We start from the raw sequence: 23,137 nt of genomic DNA on the forward strand, positions 1-23,137 counted from the left end.
TTTACTAATTGTAACAACAGCTTGATAAAAATATCATTTTCCTAATGCTAGAATGTACCATCTGTCACCAACATTGCAAATTTATTGTTTTTCTTTTTTTACAACAGGACATGTAGAATTATCTATGTAAAACTTATACTGAAATATTACACCATAACCCAAGGTTGATTCAATGTCCCTAAGAAGAAAAACAGCATTAATAGATATTATAAATTAAAATAAGCAGTTTAGAACGTGTGTGTTAGCCACAATATGACAGAGATTCTTCACAGTTAGAATCTGGAACAATCCCACCTTTTGTTTCTAAGTGAATAATGAAGAAGAACTTGAGCATATAAACAAACAAGGTCTGCAAGCAGCTCCACACAATTGCCAAACTACTCTTCCAAATATAATTATTCTGATGAACAAGTTTGATGAGATTTTGAAGACAGAGATTTTATGAAGGATGACTTAAGCATAGTCCAGTGTGTTTCTATATTTACTGCCAGATGCTATCAATTCCCTTTTATTCTTCTGGGGGAAAATTATCTGTGTTAAATTTGAACTATTCAAGTTTCTTCACATCAGATTGTTGCTTCTGAAACACAGCTCATTTAAAAGCAAGCAGAATTAAATATCTCCGGCATGAAATTTTCTGTTTTTTCTAAAATTTTCCAGTAGATCCTCAAAATCTCCATTTATAGAATTCTAAATGCTGAGTCCCATTTCCTGATCATTGCGTGGACAAGGGACAAACTTGCCAAGAGAACTGGAGAAGTTTTATGACTTTTCCTTTTAAGGCAACAGAGTTAAAAAATAAAATACAACCTGGAACCCTGAGGAAAAGGCCAAAAACATGATTTGGCTGGGTAGCCTTGAACTGTTACTTCAAAGCAGTTTATCACCCACAAATAAACCATTGTCATGAGCTTCTTGGGTCCAGGCCTACTCAGATTTCCTTATACCTATCTCTGATTTGATTCCTATTCTAATTCATCTCTTTTATTTAGTCCTTTGTAATAATTCATGAAATTCTCCTTATATTTATTTGGTTAGAATCAGATCTACCTTACGAATATTTTCTTCACTAATTCAGTAAGCAAATGTTTACTGAGCACCTACTATGTCCCAGGCTGTTTCAGGTGCTTATGATTAGAGCTGATATTCTCAAAGAGGGAGTGGGAAGACAGAAAATGAGTAAGAAACTTAATACATTACTACATGGCATAGTATGGTATAAGGTGAACGGTGCTTTGAATAAAGAGAAACAAGAACAGAGGAAAGGGTCCTGGGAACGTATGGGGAGAGGCAGTTTGCATTTTAAATAGGGCGATGGCTTCTGGCCTTTTTGAGAAGGAGCCGTATGACACAAGGCTGGATAGAGGTGATGGAATTAGTCAAACCCATGACTAGGGAGAAAAGCAGTCCAGGAACTGCATAGGTGATCCATTGATGGGTGTGAAAAGAATGATAGGAATTGGAGTCAGAGATGAGGTCAGAGAAGCAAGGGAAAGGTCAAGAAGCCCTGTAGGCCAGGCAAGAGGACTGGCCTTTAGTCAGTTGAACCAGGGCCTCAGTGCAGGGCTTGGAACAGAGGAGTGGCACGGCTTGATTAAGATTGAAAATGACCATTTCTGCCTCTGTGTGGATAACAGACTGTTGGGGACAAGTGTGGCCTTGGGACCTAGTTAGAGGCTATTCCAATGGACCCAGGCAAGAGATGGGGCTCAGAAGCAGGCGCAGACACAGGGGCGGTGAGCAATGAGACAAGAGGAAAACATCAGAAAAGGATTTAAATATTGAAGGTGGAGCCACCACTGCAGTTATGAGGAACTGGCTTGTGGAGGTGAAAGAGAAGGAATCCAGGATCACTCCAAAGATTTTGCACAAACAAACCATATATCGAGCCCTTGGTTGCCATTATTGTCCTTGTTCTTGGTTACCTAGACTGTGATAAGTCTAACTCTTGCACTGACTTTCAGCCAATCAGGGTCCTCTGCTCGATATAATATTCAGTTGACAATAATCTCAACCCCCCACTTTGGACACCCAGCTGTTGCCATACTCTGCGTCATGCAGAGGAATTAATACATCCATTCTTGCAGCTGCCAGCAAGGAGGACTAAACCGCGGGTTTGACATTTAAACTATTTCCAGAGTATTAGGATACATACCGAGGGATGCTAAAGTTTCACATTACAGTAAGACATGAAATCCATGTTAAGACTCCCTGAAAAAAAAAGAGGTAAGTTTTCCTGGTATTATTTAAACTCCAGCATGTGTTTCTTCAAAAGGAAACAAATATAAATTAGTCAGTGTCACTGAGTCACAACATCACTTGTTGGAAAATGACATTATGCATCATTGAAGCTTTTAGGGATGTGACAAAGTTACTGGTTTTCGTAGTGTTGTGGAGCAGTAGCATGATTTTTCATGACCCATATTTAACCTTACAGAGTGATGTTTTTCAATTTGTCAGTACATACCACCATGCTCAGTAGGAATGGGGGGATATGGGGCGTTTTAAGGAAGTGGACTCCTGGGGTAAGGTTCTCAGAAATTTGACCGATTACATTTGGATCAAAACCAAGGAATAACTTTAGAATAAAGATTTTGTACAAGCACTTTACCTGATTCTGATGCAGGTATACTCACACCACTGTTAAAGACACACAGCAGGAGGGCTGGTGCTGGAGTTAACCACAAGATGCCAGATAGCACTGTGGAACTAGCACCACCTAATAGAAAATGTTCTCAATGCAGAACAGGGTTGCATGCACTCCGGTAAAGAATGGTTGCTAGTAGCCTTAGCCATAAGAATATTAAGATCAGAATGGTTCTTAGTTTGTATTATACACTTTTTTTACATTTTCTAAATTTTTCTAAGCATAAGTCCACATTTTTTGCTTATAGCAGCATGTAAGCTTACACTACATTCTTTAAATAAACTGCTTAGAAGACTGATTGGAGATTCTATCATATATGATATTCTATCATATCTATCACGGCAGGTCTCAATTTGTGGTCAGAAATTCTTTGGGAAGTTTGAGTCTAGTGATCTCTGTGACTCATTCCATGGGCTGATAAGACTATCTCAGGCAAAGGTGGTAAAATTGTGGAGAAAAGGGAGTGAGGGACTGAAAAAGGAGAGTTCCCAAGCCACACTGGGTCTCTGCTTATCCCTGAAGACTAGTTCTAGCTTTGTTTGTTTTTAAGTGTTTCTAGCCCCTCTCATGAAGTGAAAGTGGACAGTCCTTTGGGGCCCAAGATTCCATGTTGTCTAGGAAGAAATGCCACTGCCCCCCTATCTTTGACTTTCACTCCTTTGAGTGATTCTCAACCTTCACTATACATTGGAATCACTGGAGAGATGTGAAACACCACTGAGGCTTGGATTCCTCTCCCAGACATGTGATTTAATTGGTTTAGCATTAAGTCTTGAGTTTCCCAGGAGTTTTAAGAGTCTCCCCGGGTGATTCAAATTAATAGCGAAGGTTGTGGAGCCAACTCTAAGTGGACCCACCAGCCCAATTTGGATTTGCCACTACAAGTCTGACCTATTCCAATGTTTTGAACCCAGATCACTCCATTTCTGCTATCCACAATCTATTCTTCTTTCGCTTTTTGCTTTGTCACGTCTTTATTTCCTCTTTCTTAAAAAAAATTCTTGAAGATATATATTTTTCATTTATTTTGTGTCTTTTATTCTTAATCATGAATTAAGACTTTTTATTGTTAATCATGATTACCTCTTTACATTTTATCTCACAGATTTTAAGTTTTTAATCTGTTTTATATTTTATTATTTGCACCTATGTTTTGTCATGAACTTTTAGCTTCTGTAGTCATTCAAAATCTTACCTACTTCACCATCATTTTTCATTTCATTTTTTAAAATTGTAATGGTGTGATAAGGGTATTAAAATTAATACCTCATTAATTTTTGTCTAAAACTTTTTTGCAATTTTAAAAACTGTACTAATTTCTATTAACTATTACTATTATTTTTAAGTACCTCATTCTCACATATTCAATTTTTTTTTTCTGGGCAGCAAAAATAAAGAACCTACCTACAGCAGTGTATGGGAGCAGGGCCCCTCTCCTTTCACTCTGCTAACCTATTTATCCCCAGAGGGTCTCTGAGTATTTCAAGGATCACTTTAAAAAATGGAATGGACTTGCTTTTTTAATATTTCACATCATTCAAAGACTGACATTTAGACCTGCATTTAAAAAAATATATGTGTCTGACAAAAAGAACTACTACCGAATGTGTTTTTTTTTTTGTTTTAAAAAAAAAAAAAAAAAAAAAAAAAAAGCCAGCACGCGAGCCAAGCCAGAAAGGACTGTTGGGATAAGGGAGGGGGTTATGTCTCTGGGCTGATCTTGATGAGGGACCAATAGCACAGCATCCGAGAAGAATTCTTGAGAGGGCACTTAGAAGTGGATCCATCACCAGGGTCTGGTCTTATATGTATACAGCTGGGTTCTTGTGTTCTGATGAGATTATTTCTGTTCCTTCTTGATTGGCATCATCAGAGGGCCCTCTTGGCTGTGGATTTACTCATCTCCTTTCTCTTGTCAGAGGAATCGTTCCCAATGGGTTCACCTGCATCTCAGATGAGAGACCTTGTTAGTTTGCCAGAACTGGTATTAGACCAACTGGCATTACACTTTTATAAGAAGCTACAAATATGAGAAAGAGAGCTGATCTTTCCTCCAGACTTAGAAGATGGAAGAAGCTTCACAGATCCTTTGTGTTTCACCCCCAAAATAAATTATGATGTTATTCTGGCTGAGGGTAGAGTCCTGCACCCCAAAGGCTATTTACTAAATCACAACATCTAAGCTATAATTTTTGGGCACTGTCTCCATCCACAGAACTGCTGTTAGAATCCCATACACACTCTCCGCTGAAGGAAAATGTACATTTTCTACATCATGGGCGTGACCAAATATTTTAAATAAGATTTATTAGATTTAGAACTTAGCATATTCCTGACATGATTCTAAGTGTAACATATGGATTCTTCCACTTACAACTTTAACAATTTTTATTATTCCCATTTTATAGAGAAGGAAACAGGTTCACAGAGAAGGTGAGTAACTTGGCCAAGATCACAAGTCTCAGGCATTCTTTCTCCACAAACTCCACTCTTAAATGCTTGATAATGGATTCTCTCATCTACATTACCTCTGAAAGCATCAGTTTGTCTTGCTTGGTGTTCAGGATATTTCATTTGACATAGAAATCTGACACTTTCTCCAGCAATTTAGAGACACTATTTAATTGTCTTTTGGCCCTCGTTGTTGTTGATGAGATGTCAACTCTCATTTGTATCTTTATTCACATGTATGTATTGTGTCTTTTTTTCCTCTGCTATTAAAATTTTCTCTTTATCTTCAGTTTTCAGCAGTTTGAGTATATTGTATCACTGCTGTTGTACTCTGTACTTACCCTGCTTGGAGTTTGCTGAATTTCTTAGATCTGTAAGTTGATGGTTTTTTTCCACCAGACTTGAAAAAAATTTGGCCATTAGTTCTTCAAATATGTTTTCAGTCAGATCACTCTCTCTCTTCCCTTTCTGCTGTATTAAAGTATCTGATATTACTCCATGGTCAGTGAGTCTCTGGCCACTTTTTTTCAATCTTCTCTCTCTGTTCTTCAGATCCAATAATTTCTATTGATTTTTCCTTAAGATTATTAATCCTTTTTCTGCTCAGAACCAGAAGTTTGTATTGATCTGTCTTCAAGATCAACAAGCCTTTCTTTTGCACTAATTGTTAAGCTCATTCAATGAATTTTTCATTGCAGATTCTGTACTTTTCAGTTGTTGAATTTCCATTTTCTTATAATGTCTATTTCTTCTCTTCATCTCCCTCATTTGTTCAATCCCCAGGAATTTTTTCCCTTTAAGTCTCTGAACATATCTACAGTAATTTCATAATGTCCATGTCAGCTAGTTATAAGATCTGCATCATTTCAGTGTATGCTTCTACTGACTGCTTTTTCTCAGTAATTGGTATTTTATTCTATTTATTTGCATGCATAATAATTTTTGTTATATGCTGGGCTTTGTGACTGATATGTTGTACAGAGTCTAGATTATGCCATCTTCCTTTATAGGGGGTTAAGTTGTATTCTGTCAAAATAGATAAATTACTGACATATCCTCTTGATACTTAAAGATTTTATTTCATTTGTATTAGGGCTGCAATAGTGTAGTCCCTATTCCTCAGACATGGTCTTTCTGAGGTCTGAGGTTCTTAGCAAGTCTTCTACCCTTTATAGGGCAGGAATTCTGACATCTCCCAGCACTGCACTACTGATATTATCAGCTTTAAGCTCCCAGCCTTGCAGCAGAGGATCTTTGCTAGATTTCTCAGGATCTCGCCCTGCACATGTGCAGTCCAGCTCTGGGCCAAGACCCGTGCTGGATCAGAACATAGACTCCTGGACTCCATCCCTGTCCCCCCGCCCAATGCAGGTCATCCTTCTCTGTATCCTGTGCTGAATTTCCAGCCATTTCAGCAGCCAAGAACTTAGATGTCTGCCCTCTTGGCTCAGTGAGAGTTCATGCTATGCTTGTCATATTTCCCTGTTCTATGGCAGGAAAGAGCCCTGAATAGAAGACTGAGGCAATTGTGAAGATCATTTCACAATTGTGAACAGTCTTTTCCTGCTTGTTCAGTGCTTAAAAACAGTTGCTTCATATATTTCATTCAATTTTATAGTTGTTTTTATTGGGAGGTTTCCAGTTATTCTATTATGGCTAGAAGCAGAAGCCAAACAATGTGTCTGCTTTCCTGGTGATTTTAAATATTTACTTGCCAGGTTTTGTGCTATATTTCTAAATGTGCACATTTTAGGACTTTTTTTTTCTCTCTGGTTATCAGAGAAAGAAAATTTTTCAGAGTAAATATTAGTTGGTAGCTATATTTATCTATCTTTGGGGTTTGATACTGAGTCCATTTATTCAATAAATATTTACTGAACACTTACTGTGTCACTACTCTGTCAACAGTTTTATTCATCTAAGAAGCCTTGAGGGATTTATTTTAAAACATCTATTCAACAGATCACAGAGCTTGCATTTTTCAGACATACGCACTCTGATTATGTTTTAAAATTTTTATTTATTCTGCTAGTACAGGTGTTGTTGTAGGGGTGATAAGCATGCCTGAGTATTATGATTGGAAATATCAAGGAGAAAGTTACATGCATGAGTTTTTGCACAGGGGAAATGTTTGGACTAGATATATGAATTTGGTGATCTAAATAAGGACACCATCTAGTCCTCTCTCACATCACCCTAATTTAATCCTCTTCAAAGCACTTATTGGTATCTGGTAATTTCTTCTTTATTTATTTTGTTATTTCTTTAACTATAGCCTGTCTCTTTCCAGGAGAACACATGCTCTGTGACAGCTGCAATCTTGTCTTTTTTGTTCACTTCTCTCTTTTCAGCATTTAGAACAGTGTCTGGAACATTGAAGGAATTCAGTGAATATTGGTTGAATGACTGCTTGGATGTCCTGTTGCTATAGAAAATGGAAACATGAGCATTGTCCTATGTGTAGAGTACAGTTTTATTATCATTAAATAGGAGTAACTGTAATAGAACATTGGCTCTGAAACTTAATTACTACTAAAAAGAGAGGCACCTATTCTAAAACCAATATCATTTGGGGTGGGGCAGGTATTTCCCAAGATCAAAGTAGCTTATAACAATAATACTAAAACTCTATATGCGTTCAGGAGACAGACTTTTTGGTCTCACAATCCTGGTTACGGTATTTACTAGGTATATGCCTGGAAAAAAAAGTATTTAGCATCTCCATGCCTCAAGATTATAACAGTACTTACTTCATAGGTTAAATGAGGGTTTAATAAGCAAATATATGTAAAATACTTAGAATTCTGAGTGTCTCACATATAGTGTCATTTTAGTGTTTTCTATCCTCCTCCTCCTACTCATCATAATTACCATTTTTAACTTCAGGTTAAGTCATTTAGTTCCACAGATTTGTACTTGGCAACCATTTTATCTTCAAGGAGACACCAGAAAGTTAAATTGGTTCTTCTAAGAGATGGTGTTATTGTTAAAGCTGAGTGTCTTTTTTACCTCTTTCAGATGTTAGCTGTGGTCCATGAGCTATGGAATAGATTCAAGGACCTGTGATTTTCCTTTATCTGTGAGTACATAAAATTTTTCTTTTCCCTGCATTAGGTCAGCCCTGGACTCACCTCCCGGTAGAGTGGAATAATATTTTCTTTAAGTTTGTGCCTTTGTCAAGCCTTTCGATTTTCATTTGAGGATGTTAATCCTTTCCTCACCTAGATGCCAGCTGGAAAATGTGTCTCTGCATTTAGCTGCACTTAAGTGGCAACCAGAATAGCTGGACTCCAGATCCCTATGTCAAGGGATATAAGGAAACTCACTGCCTCTCAATATTTATCAAAGCTGTGAGATGGACTGCCTGAGGGAATAATTGAACATTCATTCATTTAGATATTCTGAACTCTATTCCTGGATTATCCAGGTTAGCAGAGTCCTATAAATCTGTATCATATCATATTAAACCCCATTGATTTGCGTTTACTGAGTTACACTTTCATGTTTATGCTAGTGGCCTAACAGAGAAGGAAACTGCTTAAAGTAAAAGCTTCTTTATAAAATGCATTGCGGTGTTTATTGTAAAGATATTAATGAGGCTGTAATTCAGTATAGTTACACAGTGCGAAGGCCAGTGGTAAACTTTATTTCTGGTCCTATAACCAGAAATTGTTGTTGTTCTCCTTTACAACTGGTTTCTACTGTCTAACAGGTGCTGTAATCAATGCAGTGCCTCTCTTCAAATTGGTTATTACAAACCTAAATCAAAACTTGTGGCCCTACTTAAAAAAATTCAAAAGATTTTATGGCACACATTTTATACATTGCTTTTATTATATCCATTATTGGTGTGGTAGAATCTTTCTATTAGCATTTTCCCTGTGTCCCACATTCCTCCCACTTACTCTTAAAATCACTTTATCTCCCTTTATTGTATGTATTTACAAAGCAAGCAGGACATAGGTAAGTACTGAAAATTATATCATTGAATACAGGGCATTTCTTTTCTTAAACTGTGCATGGAGTAAAAGCTTTTTAATAAATTCAAGTCACTCTCAAGCCATCCATATGAGTTATCTTCCTATAAAGAATATCTTATATGGGGGAAATCTGCATATTATTATCAACAGAAATCCTTGTCTTATCTAAACCATACTGCATACAGCACAAATGCATATTGTTAACATGGAAACAGCAACAATTCAGAGCTAATAGCTGTGGTCTTGATTCTGACTGGAAAGACTGGGATGGAGAGTAGTTCACACGAGGTGACATAATACAATACATCAAAGGTACCTATTCAGTTGAACCATATAAAGTTGTCACTAATAGACTGTTCCTGACCTACAAAAACAGCAATTTCCTATGGTTCAACATAGTACTAGTTCAGATAACCTGCCATAAAATTCCATATTGACCTTACAGAACCATCACAGGGACTGAACTTCTTAATTGAGTTGGTGCCTAAAAAATTCTTAAATTATGCCTAATTTCCCTTCAATTTCCTGTTACAAGAGGTAGATCTCTATGTCATTTTTGTTTGCTTGTTTTTGCAACACAGATATCATCAGGCAATATAATGCATTTACTTTTAACAATTTTGATAAAGTTGTGGGAAAAAGATTGTACCTAGTACATTTTCTGTGAAGCAAATTCACAAGGCAGAGGAATGTCACAGGACAGAGTTTAGACTTTGACGTCAAAGAACTGGCTTTGTGCTGTCTGTGCTGTGTCACTTACTGTCTTAGTATGTCCAGGAAAATTATTCTCGAATTATCAATTTAGTTATCTACCATGACACATTAATTACTCTGCTTACCCCCTTGATATGGATTGTTGGAAGAAAGTGAAAAATATCTTCCTTAGTAAAAAAAAAAACAAAAAGTCTTTATTTTCAAAGCACTTCTGGAAATTCCTAATGGAGTAGGAATGTAATTGATCCAAGGCTTTCTGACCAGACCTAGCTAAGGACATGTAAAATAATAAGACTAATTCTAAACCTTCCTTGTTTGTGCACCTATTACTATTATTATTATTATCATTATTTAATGTCAAAAGTTAAGGTCTGCCAGGCATAAAGCTGCCTGACCAAGGTGGCTTTTGATCTTCAGAAACCCGGTGTGATGGAAGGGCAGATGGTCCAGTGTGGCATTCCCAGACTGAGCAATGGTGAAAGTGTTCTTCTTAGAGTGACCAAACAATTCTCAAGCAACATGAGAATCATTTCTTTCGAATCCTTTGCCAATGGAGCTCTTCTTAAGCTTTCCAGAGATGCAGAGTCTCTGGGAAATATAGGAAGCTGTGATTATCCTATCTCCCAAAACAGCAGTTGTGAAATTAGCTTAATAGAATAATACAAAGAAAGATTTGGAAAATGTCTACTCATTCCTTTCCTGTCAAGAAAGGATCAATTTCATATATAATGTAAGCACAAGGCAGGATTCAGGACATATTGTAAAGAGACTTTATGCAATATAGATCTTCTATTATGTTTCTTAACTAGGAAGGCCGGTATATAATTATGCCTTTATTACATACAGAAAGTTTAGACTGGATCTCTTATTTTAAAAATTCCTCTTTTTTCCTCAGAAAAGTAAACACATAAATGAGGAGAAAAAGTAATTAATATATATTTGGCATATAATAAGTGCAAGGACTTGTGCTAGACAGTGTTGTACATATGTTATCCCATTAAGCCTATGCAGAGAAAAGGAAAGAAAGAAGGAAAAGAATGAAGTTATTCAGCAGATAGGTTAATCTGCAATGAATCAGTATAAATTCTTATGTCCAGGAAGTCAATATCCCCTAACTGAAGGGCTTTCTCTGTCTTAAAGATCCTTCCAAATGACAATTAGCACATGTAGTCAGACTTTGCTAAGAATGATGGATTATATGAAAGAAGTTTGGGGGGAAAAAGCTTACCATATCCTCTCTCAGAAGCTTAAAATCTTGGGAAGTTGGCATGAATATTCATGATGCAATTGCAAACGAATAGCACAGTATGTAATCAAATGGTAAACCGTGTAACACAGTATAAGAGGACTACAGGCTTTGGAGGAAGGAAAATTGAAGTCTCACAGTTTGAAAAAAGGCTATTTAAAATAGGAGGAGATATTTGGATAATGGTTGAAATCATTTTATGGTAGAAAATAAAGTAACAGCAAGAGAAAATACAGAGATGTCACTGGTCTTGTATAATAGATGGATGATCCTTAGCTTACAGGGAGTCCTTGTCCATAGACAGAGTACAGACATACACTGAAGGCATGTCGCTTTGCTAGGTATAGAAAATGTGAAATTCTACAGCAGTATATCAAATGCATATATTTACAAGAATAAGGATTATTACTTTGATTATTGAATTGTGTTCATAAGCAATTTTTTTTTCTTAAATTACTTCACCCAATAAGAGGCATTTTTTAGTGGATTCCAGACTAATAATATAATAATTTGGATCTTTGTATTTTGAGTGTATTTTTGTGTGCAGTAAATGGTGGAACCCTTCCAAGATGAATCTGTTGTCATGGCTTCCTTTTCCTGTTGCTATTCTTCCTGGTTTATTTCCCTTTTTATTGCCCATTGCTTTTAGAAGGAATAAATATTAATGAGTTCCACACTGTAGCTTGTACTCCTCTGTTAACAATGGAGAGAGTAGCTACTCCCTATTGAGCAATCATCGGCAAGGCAGGGAACAGTCAGCCACAAACCACTTCTTTTACATCCTTAGATAGCAGAAATGTGCCTCTGAAAAAATGTTATTCATTCACCAGTGCACATCCCTGAGTGCTCGTTTCAAAATTCCTCCTGGTGCCATCATTCACCTACAACGGACTCGATGAAATAAGTGCTTAAGGGTTACAAAAAGCACACGTACTAAAGGCACTTGAGAGTGTCAGGTTATGCGACATTTTATCTACCATCTTTCTTTCATTAATGGAAGTTCCTGCAATAACGGCCCTTTCCATCTTGGGTTACAGGCATTAAGATGAAACAATATCTGAAAGAATGTTAGGTGTTCTTCTTCCATAATTTCCTAGCTTAAATGCTAGCACAATCAAGTAGTTTTCTAAAGATGTATAGCCAGGGACCTAAAATTAGGGCTCGATAGGTGTAGGCAAAACCAATATTAGAATTGAAAGTTACATTTTGCTTCCAAAGACAATATAGAGACTTTCCTCAGTCTCCCCAATCTCTCCAGAACCATGGGAAACAGCACATTTCAGGATATGCATGCTTGAGTTTTTCTCATCCTAATGTAGTGATGTTCTAACAGAGGCCCAGAATTTATGTTAGAATTAGGAGATTTATTGAGAGGCCAATGAAGCTTAAGCTTCAGGGCCCCTCACATGCACAGGCCCCTTCTAAGCCCTTAGGAAGTTTATATTTAGAATTTTGCATTCATTTTTTCATAATGAGAATTGCCTAAACTTCATAAATTTTGGAGCACAGAAAACCTGCATTCTCCCTAGTCCCTTCAAGGGCTTTTGAACCCTTATTGACCCTACGGTAAAATCAACCCCTGATTATAACCAATGAGAGAGCTTATAAAAAAAGACAGAGATTCCTGTATCCACTCCAGATCTTCAGAATCAGAATCTCAGTGGATAACACCCAAGAATTTCTGCATTTTCTTAAAGCATCGAAGTGATTCTCAAACTTCATCTTGAGAAAATGTGCTTTGGAGAAAGATAATTCACCTGATGAAAAGGAGTAAAGGTTCTTCATTAAAGATGGACCAAAGAGAAGTATACTCTCAGGAGAGCCCCAGCCTGACATGTCTGCAGAAGTCTCTCCGTGTCAACCTTGTGAGGGGACAGTTCTGAACCCCAGAAGATGAAGCAGTAAATACAAGTTTACCATTAGGCTATAAATGCCCTGATGGCAGGGATCAAGTCTGCCTTTTTAAACATTCCTTCTTCAACATCTAAGTCAGTGATGAAACCTAATCATTGTTCAATACATATTTGTTGAATTAATGAATAAATACCAGGTGGGATACCCAAATTTGTGGTGCTTCATCAATCAGACTCTGATTGAGCCACAGAAAAGCCACACTTGGGAGAACAGTTTGAGAATGAATTTAACATTAAGTCACTGATTTCAAGCGTTCTTTTCCCAGGGAAGCATTTAATCTTTTTAGTAACCAAATAATTAACACACTGCCTTAATAAATGTATTCAGCATTGTCATCTTCATCATCATCAAAATCATTGTTATTCCTATTATTTTCTTCTACGGTGACATTTGTATTCAAGTATAGGTGTTATAGGTATTTGTGCTGGTTTGAACCTGTTATGTATCCCAGAAGAGGCCACATTCTTTTAATCCATTCTTGTGGATGCAGACCTATTGTGGGTGGAACCTTTTGATTAGGTTGTTTCAATTAAGATGTGACCCACCCAATTTATGGTGGGTCTTAATCTTTTACTGGAGCCCTTTATGAGAGGATAAAGGAGAGAAAAAAAGCCAGAGAGCTCAGAGGGAGAAACCACCCACAGAAGCTGAAAGAGCCACTGAAGCCAGAACCTGAAAGCAATGAAACCCAAGAGAGAAGGACCAGCAGACACTGGCCATGTGCCTTCCCATGTGACAGAGGAGTCCCAGGTGCCAAGCAGCCTTTCTTCAGAGATGGTATCTTCTTGCTGATGCCTTAATTTGGACATTTTCACAGACTTAGAATTGTAAAACTGTAAGCTAATGAACCCCCTTTGTATAAGCAAACCCATTTCTGGTATATTGCATTTTGGTGGCTTAGCAAACTGAATCAGTATTTTACTAAACTTCATATTGTTGGAGATATTCCATTGTTTCTAGCCTATTAACATCTTTTTTGGGGCACAATATTGTTATCCAAAATATTTTATCCTAATTAGCTTAATATTACTCCCATATTTTATCAGCATGACTGTCTAAGTCATTGATATCCATGATGAATTTTATTGTCTTCTCTAGGTAATAATTCCCATTCCAATGACATTTGTCTTTCCCATTAGCAAACTGGGAAAAACTAGAATGATAGACAGGGAGAATAGATTTAAAGTACTCTTTTAGTTGTTCTTTCAGTGAGGGTCTATTAGAGGTAAACCCTTTTACATTTGTTTTTATTTTGCCCTTACATTTGAATGAGAGGTAGCTAGGAAAATAATTCTAAGTTGACAATTAGTTTCTCTGAGTATTCTGAATATATAATTTGTGTTTTTTTCTGCTTTTTTGAAGCTGTTGAGAACTTTACTGTTAATTCGTTAACATCTTTGTAGTTTATCTTTTCTTTCTCTTTGTTCCTTTAATATTGCTTTGTATTTGGTGAGCTGAAATTCCACGACATTGTATCTAAGTGTGGATATACTATAATCCTGCTTGGAAATTGTTGTTTTTCTGATTCTGTACATTCTTGTCTTTTATAATTTCTGGAAAATTCTCTCCCCCTTTCTCTTCATTTTCTTATTCTGGAACTTCTTGTTCAATTCTGCATCTCTATTACTCTCTCCTTTATTTTTTAAATTTATTCTAGGTGTTACATTTTGAATAATTTTCTTAAATTTGGGTCCAGTTCACTAATTATCTCTTTAGCTCAATTTGCCTAATCTACCAATTTAGTTATTTCCAGTAATGATGTTTTTCAGTTCTAGAACTTTTATTTCTTTCTTTTAAAATGGGGTCTTTTTAGAAATAATATGACTAATTATTTATATGCTTTTAATCATTTTTACACATTTAATAAGTTTTAGCATGTTTCTTTTATGGTATCCATCTGCTATTTCTAGTAGTTATAATCCTCCAAGTATAATCCTACTTGTGCCAGTTTGGATGTATCATGTCCCCCAAAATGCAATGTTCTTTGATGCAATCTTGTGGGGGCAGATTCATTAGTGTTGATTAGGTTGGAATCCTTTGACTGAGTGTTTCCATGGAGATGTGAATCAACTGTGGGTGAGTCCTTTGGATAATTTTCATGTAGGTGTTACCCCACCTATTCAGGGCGGGTCTTAATTGAATCACTGGAGTCCTATAAAAAAGTTCATAGACAGAAGGAGGTTCTGCAGCCAAGAGAAACACTTTGAAGAACGCACAGGAGCTGAGAGTAGAGCTAAAACACAACCTGGGATCAGCAGATGCCAGCCACGTGCCTTCCCAGCTAACAGAGGTTTTCTGGACGCCATTGGCCTTCCTTCAGTGAAGGTATACTTGTGTTGATGCCTTCATTTGGACATTTTCATGGCCTTCAGATTCTAACTTTGTAACCAGATAAACCTCCTTTATCAAAGCCAATCCATTTCTGGTGTTTTGCATAATGACAGCATTAGCAAACCGGAACACTACTGTTTGTTATGCTTTTAAATCCTGCTTATGGATTATTTTTCCATATGTAATTTGTAATTTTGGCTGGTATGTTCAGTCTTTGTGGGGTTTATCTGTGGAAAATCCTGTGGTTTAAGTTAAGGTAGTCCCCTATGGAAAGTTTCTGCTATTCCTTCTTCAAGGCACTGACCTGGTACCATTTCTTATGTTAATTTCCCAGCTTTGTGGTTTTGGACTCATGGAAGTATTATGAACTTGAACCTAAAACTAATATGAGTACAGGTTTATGCTTGGGATCCTTAAGAGATGCTTGTTTTGCCCCTGAGCTGACCTGCTTCCTTGTCATCTCCCTTTACTGGTGAATTGAGTTTCTCTAGTCATTCATTGCTCCTATATCTCTTTGAGACCGCTGAAATAATGCAGTATTTCTGCTTGAACTCTCTTTCTCTCTGGGCAAAAGTCCTATCTCATGTTTCATCCAACATGAGGTAAAAGGCTTTACCCAAGTCCCTAGCTCCCCGTCTCTTCCTGGCCCTTCTCCACCCGAGGACACGAACCACAGAGCATCAGTTCAATCATGTTGGTTTGTTTGGGAGAATTGTTCAGTTAACTGAGAGCTCAGTTTTGCCTTTTAAAGCAATATTGTATCTCACATGTCTATGTGTTTAGTAAAGGATGATTTTCAGTTATCCATCTGTCATATTGTTGGAAATAGAACAAAAAAGTCACTTATAAATAAATATTTCTGGGAAAATAAGGTTAAATAATGTGCATAAGAATACAACATCTAGACAGAAGTGAAAAACCAGGTTTCTGTCTGGAGTTCTTTTGAAAGTAGCCTTAAGATGAAAATTCAAAAGTCTTAAAAAAATTTATTTAAATTAGAAAAGACAAATGATATATATAAACAGTGTTCTCTTAAATGAGGGTCCAAGTGGAAAAAAGTGCATGAATCTTGACTCTTTTCATTTGACCTAGCAACTAGATCATGTTTCCTCTTTTCCAATTCAGCGTCATAAATGTTATTTATTCAGTTGTAAAGGGCATGGTGAGTGTGAACCTCGCCACTTGCTGAAATAGAGAATGTTATAAAAAGGGGTGTTTTTGAAACTTTGAAGAGATAATTTCCAGGCAAATTAAAAGAAAATTGTACCATTTTACAAAAGGGATGGTAAACGTATGAAACAACAAATTCTTTATCAAGCATTATTAATAAATGATAAGCACTATTTTCATGTTTATATATTATGACTTCTAAGCTGCCTCATTATACTTTTGTTTGTCTTTTTGGTTGACTACTTCCTGACTTCTCATCATTAAACTCTTCCTTCAATAAAAATTCGAAGTTACCTCTGGGGTAGACCACCAACTACCTTAATCTAATTCCCAGCATGTGAATTTTTATTAGCTTCTATCGTAACGGCTGAAACCCCTTGGTATCTCACTTTACATTTTGTAACCCATTGATCACAGAGAGATTTCAGAAGGTAACGGCCCTTGTCTCCCAGAAAATATCCAGAGAACTGATTTCCGAGGAGGATCTGATTCCTTCAGGATTTCCTATGTTTTAATTATTCCATAATTATATTGCAGTGTTTTTATATCTGATTCTGTAGTATAGATTCTAAGTTTTCAAAATGTAGCAATTCTTTGATTTATTCCTTTTAGCTGAGCAAAAAGTGGTAGGCTTATAAATATGATAAATTATGAATAGTGTTCATACCTATATTAATTTATCTCAAAAAGGCATTCATAACCAAACTTTATATATCTGTCCCTCTAATATATTTATGCTATCCTAGAGAAAATTTTTAAAGTCAGCAAAATATGTTATGTTCTTCCATGGTTTGCATATAGATAATGATGAGGAAATTCAGGAAACATGAAATCATTTCTATTTCTGGGGCAGCTCTGATACATTTCTAGAATGGAGAAAGTAAAAGCAAACCTCTTTCTTTCCTTAGATGGTTTAAAGGTTGTACAAGGAATCCTATGGAAAATCTTTCAACCCCATGATTCCCTGACACACGATTCTGATTGAAATGCTATGTGGAATTTTCTCACATACCTATAATCTCAATAGTGATGGATAAGAAAGGTGCAGCACTAGACTTCGAAGTACTCTGATACTTACTTTCTGAAATAACAGGGAAATAGCACTATAAGCATAGCCTTTCTTTTTCTCAAAATAGCTTTGACAAAAGTGGTCTAGTTTGTAAAAACTGTAGATAAAATATTACAATAAAAATAATTTGCCTGCTATTTAGGATGGTGTGACTATTTTACTTCCGTATTTCTTTGCAGAACATGGGAAACATGAGATCTCTCTCCATCCTTCTGTCTCTCCATCCACTGATGAAACATCCTTCCATCTGTCCATCTTTCCATTGATACTCTAATCCTCTCTGCCAGTAAAAACATTCTATGCCATTATAGAGGCTCATTATCTAGGTTTTCTCTCTTAATAATCCCAAATCTCACAGCTCTTATTCAGTTCTTAATGTGGATTATTTGATATGTTTTCTTCGGTAGAATGTTATTGTTTTAGTTTCCTATTAGAAAAGTCACTATAAGCTTCATAGTGCCCTATAAGCAATACTTTTAGTTTCCCTCTATTAAAAATATATTCAGTCTGTATCAAAGGGAAGACTTTCTTAACATATGGTAGCTAAAATCTACTTTAATTCACCTTGAGATCTAAAAATAATTCATATTCATACATCCAGTGATGAGTAACATTTTAATCAGCTTTCTAGGACTTATTCAGATCACCTCCCCAAGGGCAAGACCTCTTCCTGTCATATTCTGATAAGAGTAGATTTCTCACCAGCATAAGCTGGACATTCTTCAGAGGCTACTGAAGTTCTGATCAAACAGCTGAACAGAAATTGTCAAGGGTTTTACTGCTAAGTCTTCTCAGGAAAGAACTTATCAAGTCTTTCTTCTAAAGAAATGATCAAGGAGATTTTGCTTACCTGAATATTGTGGAGGAAAGGTTATCAGTATTAAGAAGGTTACCTATTAAGAACGCAGCAGTCTGTGAATAAAATGTAGATACTCTTCAATATTAAGTAGGTATTTTTCCTACTACCTATAGGTCCTATCATCAACTTAATACATATCTTGATAATATAATTCAACTGACACAGATAGCATGCCAGGTTGTGAATATTAAACTGTATACCTTGTGAATATTTTAGTAATACGCTTTTTGATTTTCTGGAAATTAAATCTATCAGCTCCAAAGAGGGGACTTTTCTGTGCCAGCGTGGTGTGAATCTGTGAATAGTAGTGAGTATGTCAACGACTGACGCAATTAATGTGGACTTGTCCTTGTGCTAAGGTAGATTTTCTTGTCCTCTGTGTAATCTAATGTGCTAAGATAATAAAGGACGCTGAGGAATGTCATAGAATCCCACATTTTTGTATCAAGAAGTTTTATTTTTGAGTTAAGGTAATTTTAACAGCTTGGTTACAAGCATCTCTAAAACAGACTGTGAAACTAAAAAAAGATTTTTTTCTTTAAATTAAGTAACATAAGAGTTGCTTTTAAAGTGGGTTGCACATGGTTATAGAATCAGAGTTTGTTGTGATTAGTGCCTTTTTATTAGGATTGACTAGGGAGTTGTTTTGAGAGGTTTTTCTTTTATTGAAATAAATTTATTTATTGAAGAAAGAGATTGTGAACAATCTTCGCAGCCCTCAGTCTAACTGTTCTCTCTTTATGGCAATTTATAGCCATTAAGTGTCACCACTAGGATGCTCGTATTGGATAAGTTTCCTACCGGAAAATGTTAAAAGTTTCTGGGGGGAGCACATGTAGTCTGAAGACAAAAACTGCACTTTCAGGGGAGAATCAGTTGTCTGTGCAAAGAATGTTAAAGGCTCATTAGTATTCTCAGTATTTGACATGAAAGGACACAGATCCCTTAGTTACTCAAGTTACATATTTTCATGATAAATATTAATTTTAGATGAATTAATTAACATCATACCCATTGCCCTTTGCACTGACAATTACTTTAAGTCCAATATACATCTTAACAATGATATTATTTTTGTTTTTTCTTACTTTAGTGACTTATTTTTGCTCTGTGTTGGTTTGGCAGGGGTGTAGGGAGGTCTCTAACAAAAAACGATTTTAAAAAATGTCCAGTTATAATTCATAATTCTGAAGGTTCTGTTGAAAGTAATAACCTAGAGGACATTATTGACATTAAGAAACTAAAATGTGATCTACCTCTAGCAATGAAATTATACAACTCTAAAAGGACTGTTATAATAAATCTACCAAGCAGTGTTAAAAATGCAGCCATTAAAGTGGTGAAGAAAATATTAATGTACTAGCATTATACATTTTATGCCACTTCCTTGCAACCTTTATATAAATGTATTCTCAAGATACATAAATGCATACGTGCCTTTACTTAAAGGTAAAATGTATCCCTAGGCTGGATTTCCAAGTGAGTGGGCATGCTATGTAAAGTTAGTAGATATAGAACAGTTAAATTTTGGAAGTTGCAAATGCAAAACTTAAGTACTTCTCTCCAGTAATTGTCTTCAGTGGCCTCTGTGCAGTGCTGGTCACTGGCACCACTCCTTTTTTTTTTTTTTTTTTGCTGCTGTTTGGCGGGAGCTGCTCTCTCTTTTCTTGATTTTTATGACACTTATTCCTTTTGTTTCTTTCCTTTCTCTGGTTGTTCTTGTTCAGAGGCATTCCCTGAATCCTCTCCATTCTTGGTCTTTCAACTGCTGTTTCATTATAGGGTCTTTATGTTTATTCATTCCTCTTTTCAACCAAAATGCTTCCTGGGAGATAATATCCTAGCTCCAACTTGCTAATTACAACATGATCATTTTTATTGACGAGACTTATCTCGTTTTTGCTTTGCATTTCTTTGGTGGTCTGTCTTAATGCACGCTGTTCTCTGTGCCTGGAATAATCTTCCTTTTGCATTTCTGACCCATTTCTCTGTAATGGAGTCCATGAGTGAACCACTCGATCTCTATGAAGGTTTCTGTTTCTCTGATATCACTACAGTCAGTCTAAAACTCAGTCATAATGCATATAACGCTGTATTATAACTACTGGTTTATCTGCCCTCATGATGATGGATGAGCTCTTTAATAACATATTTTTGTTTATATTCTGTCCTCTATCATGCACATTTTTTTGGAATCTGTTGGCCACCAGTCAATATCTGGTGAACTGATTAGTGATAGAATTCCTGTTGTCTCTCAGAGACAGTGAGGGCAAAGGGGTCTGTTTACAACATTACTTAAGTATGTTCATGTTCATGTAGAGATGTTACTAAATCAATATAAGCTAGATACAATAATGATGAGGATTTTACAGTAATATTAATATATTATATATACACACACCTATTTTTATTCATAGTCTTCTTGGATTCACGTACTCTTTTTCTTTTGCACACTTATTGAATCTGATCCCCAAACTGAGATAAAAAAAATGCTTCTAATATATGTCTCCCAAAACAGCAAGTTTTCCCAAAAAATAAAATAAAAACATGCCATTCATGCCTTTGAATATATAGCTTGTCTGATTTTTTTTGTCACCGTCAATGGTAAAGTGAACTAAATATTTCACTTTAATTTTGCCTAACTTAAGATATTGAAATTTTTACTAATACCATAATTAACTTATTTTTCAAACACATTTTAAACAAAATGAGATGCTTTTCACAAACAGGTATTACTTCCTATAGAAAGAAAAGAAAATGTATCACACAAGGTGACTTTTTATTCTACTTCTATAATTCATTACTTCTGCTACATTTGACTCAGACGTTGTGTCATGAGAGCATTTAGTTCAGTTCAGAAAATGTAAAAATAAGCTTGTCACTAAATCAGAACTGACAAAAAATGGAGATGTATTAAAACATTTTATGACTATAATTTGGATTACTGTTCACAGCAGTGGATATCAACATAACGTGAACAGAAATAAGGCTCCTCCTGCCCCAAATGGCCGCATATCTCCTTCCAGCGTGATTACGTCACCATGAGTGAATCCGTAAGCAAACGTTACCTTCTGTATCCCTGCGCGCGGGTAAGTGTGAGAGGTCTTCGCTGGCCGGCACACAGTACACCTCTCGCGTCTGGATGCCGCCTCCGCAGAGGGCTGTCTGGTTGCCTCGCCTCTTGTCCTGCTGACTGAGCAAAGGGTCCACGCGGCACTCTGTCCACTCCGCGGTTCTCCAGCCGTACCTAAAGGGAACAGCGGCAACAACCATATTTTATCGGATAAAACTTTTTTCCACTCACCCTTCCCATAAGTTTTCTTAGGAATTTTAATCTAAAAGTAACTTTTCCCTGTAATCAATCTATGGTGCAGATTTTGTTTCAATCCCTTCTCTTTCATTGTTAGCAGAACTCCACTTCAAAAGGGTTAAACTTAGGATGCTCCTGTTTTAATTGCCACTACTGGAAGTTACTCATGAATATTTTATGAAAAGAGAGGGTAATGCTGAAAACATGAAATTTTATGTTCTATTAAACTAAACCCATGCTTGCCCTTAATGATTATAAACAAAGGAGAGTTGAATCTAAGAATGGAAAACATTCTAAGTGATGATGAAGGCAAATATTTGTTTTACCTTTAATAAAATAAATGAATATTGCGTCTTCATTCTGGTTAAAAATTATAACTTAAAAAATATAACAGAATAATTCAGAGTTTTCTCTTTATTGCCAGTAATATATATATATATATATATATATATATATATATATATATATATTTTTTTTTTTTTTTTTTTTTTTTTTTTTTCCCCTTTAGCACTGAGCATTCCTGATGAGTGCTGATGTATGATGAAAAGAGCTGACATTTCTAATCAGTGGAATACAGGAAACAAGACCTGTGATTGTAAATTAAAGCTCCAATCAAGATTCTGACGTGAAAGCAAGGTCAAGAGATAGTTAGCCCAACACATGCTTTATGGAGATAGCCAGGGAACCATTTCCTGATGCTGCTGAAGATACAAAGTAAATGCATTTCTCCACCTCAAAGAAAATGGATATTCTAAAAGCACACAAATAATGACTCATGTAGCACTTTGTGTCACTTTAACCAAGATACTTCCTTAGTAATCAGAATAACAGCTAACATCAGTAGAAATGGATGTGCTAATATTCATCTCAATTAGACAGAAGGGTTAAATGGGCCCTCACATGCCTGAATGAAGATGCTTCACTCTGTCAATGGTGAAGTTTCATGACAGTAAAGCCGACCTTCATGCCCATTTTTCATTTTTATGGGTGGGGATACACGGCTTAGCAGAGTTGCAGGACTGGGTCAGCAAGGAACAATGCTCTTGATGTTTGTTTATAAAGGACTACTCTAGAAATATGGGTAATTGATGCCTGGGGTGGAGAGAGAAAGAAAAACTTAAGGGTTGTCATTTGGGGGAGTTAAAAGAAAACTTTATTGTTTTATAGAATGGGGTCCCAATTTAGGTCACCCCAAGGAGTCCTGTGAAGTGTCAGTGTTCAGTGATAAATGTAAATTCTAGAAAAATGCTACCCTAAAAACAGGGGACAGGGAAGGAGATTCAAGGATGTTTAATTGATTTTGTTAATGGTGTTTGAATATCTCTGAATAAAGCACCTAGCATGAGATGAAAATAGAGGAAACCTATAGAAGATAAAACACTCTAATTGGAAATTCTGGCAATTTCCTCAGGCCCATTATGTGTAGAAGAACTCAAAAAAGTCAGT

The 23,137-nt window shown here is 36.1% G+C and overlaps 1 protein-coding gene across 3 annotated transcripts in view; it reads right to left on the reverse strand.

Annotated features, from left to right (window-relative positions):
* The window catches only part of THSD7A (thrombospondin type 1 domain containing 7A), a 454,120-nt gene that overhangs the window by 191,987 nt on the left and 238,996 nt on the right, over positions 1-23,137 (reverse strand). For all 3 annotated transcript variants that reach the window (XM_037836795.1, XM_037836794.1, XM_037836796.1), the window contains exon 4: positions 21,450-21,628. In XM_037836795.1, coding sequence (XP_037692723.1) covers positions 21,450-21,628 — 179 coding nt within the window. The remainder of the gene's footprint in view (positions 1-21,449; positions 21,629-23,137) is intronic.

The sequence above is a fragment of the Choloepus didactylus genome, chromosome 5 (assembly GCF_015220235.1).
Source record: "Choloepus didactylus isolate mChoDid1 chromosome 5, mChoDid1.pri, whole genome shotgun sequence".
Lineage (NCBI taxonomy): Eukaryota > Metazoa > Chordata > Mammalia > Pilosa > Megalonychidae > Choloepus > Choloepus didactylus.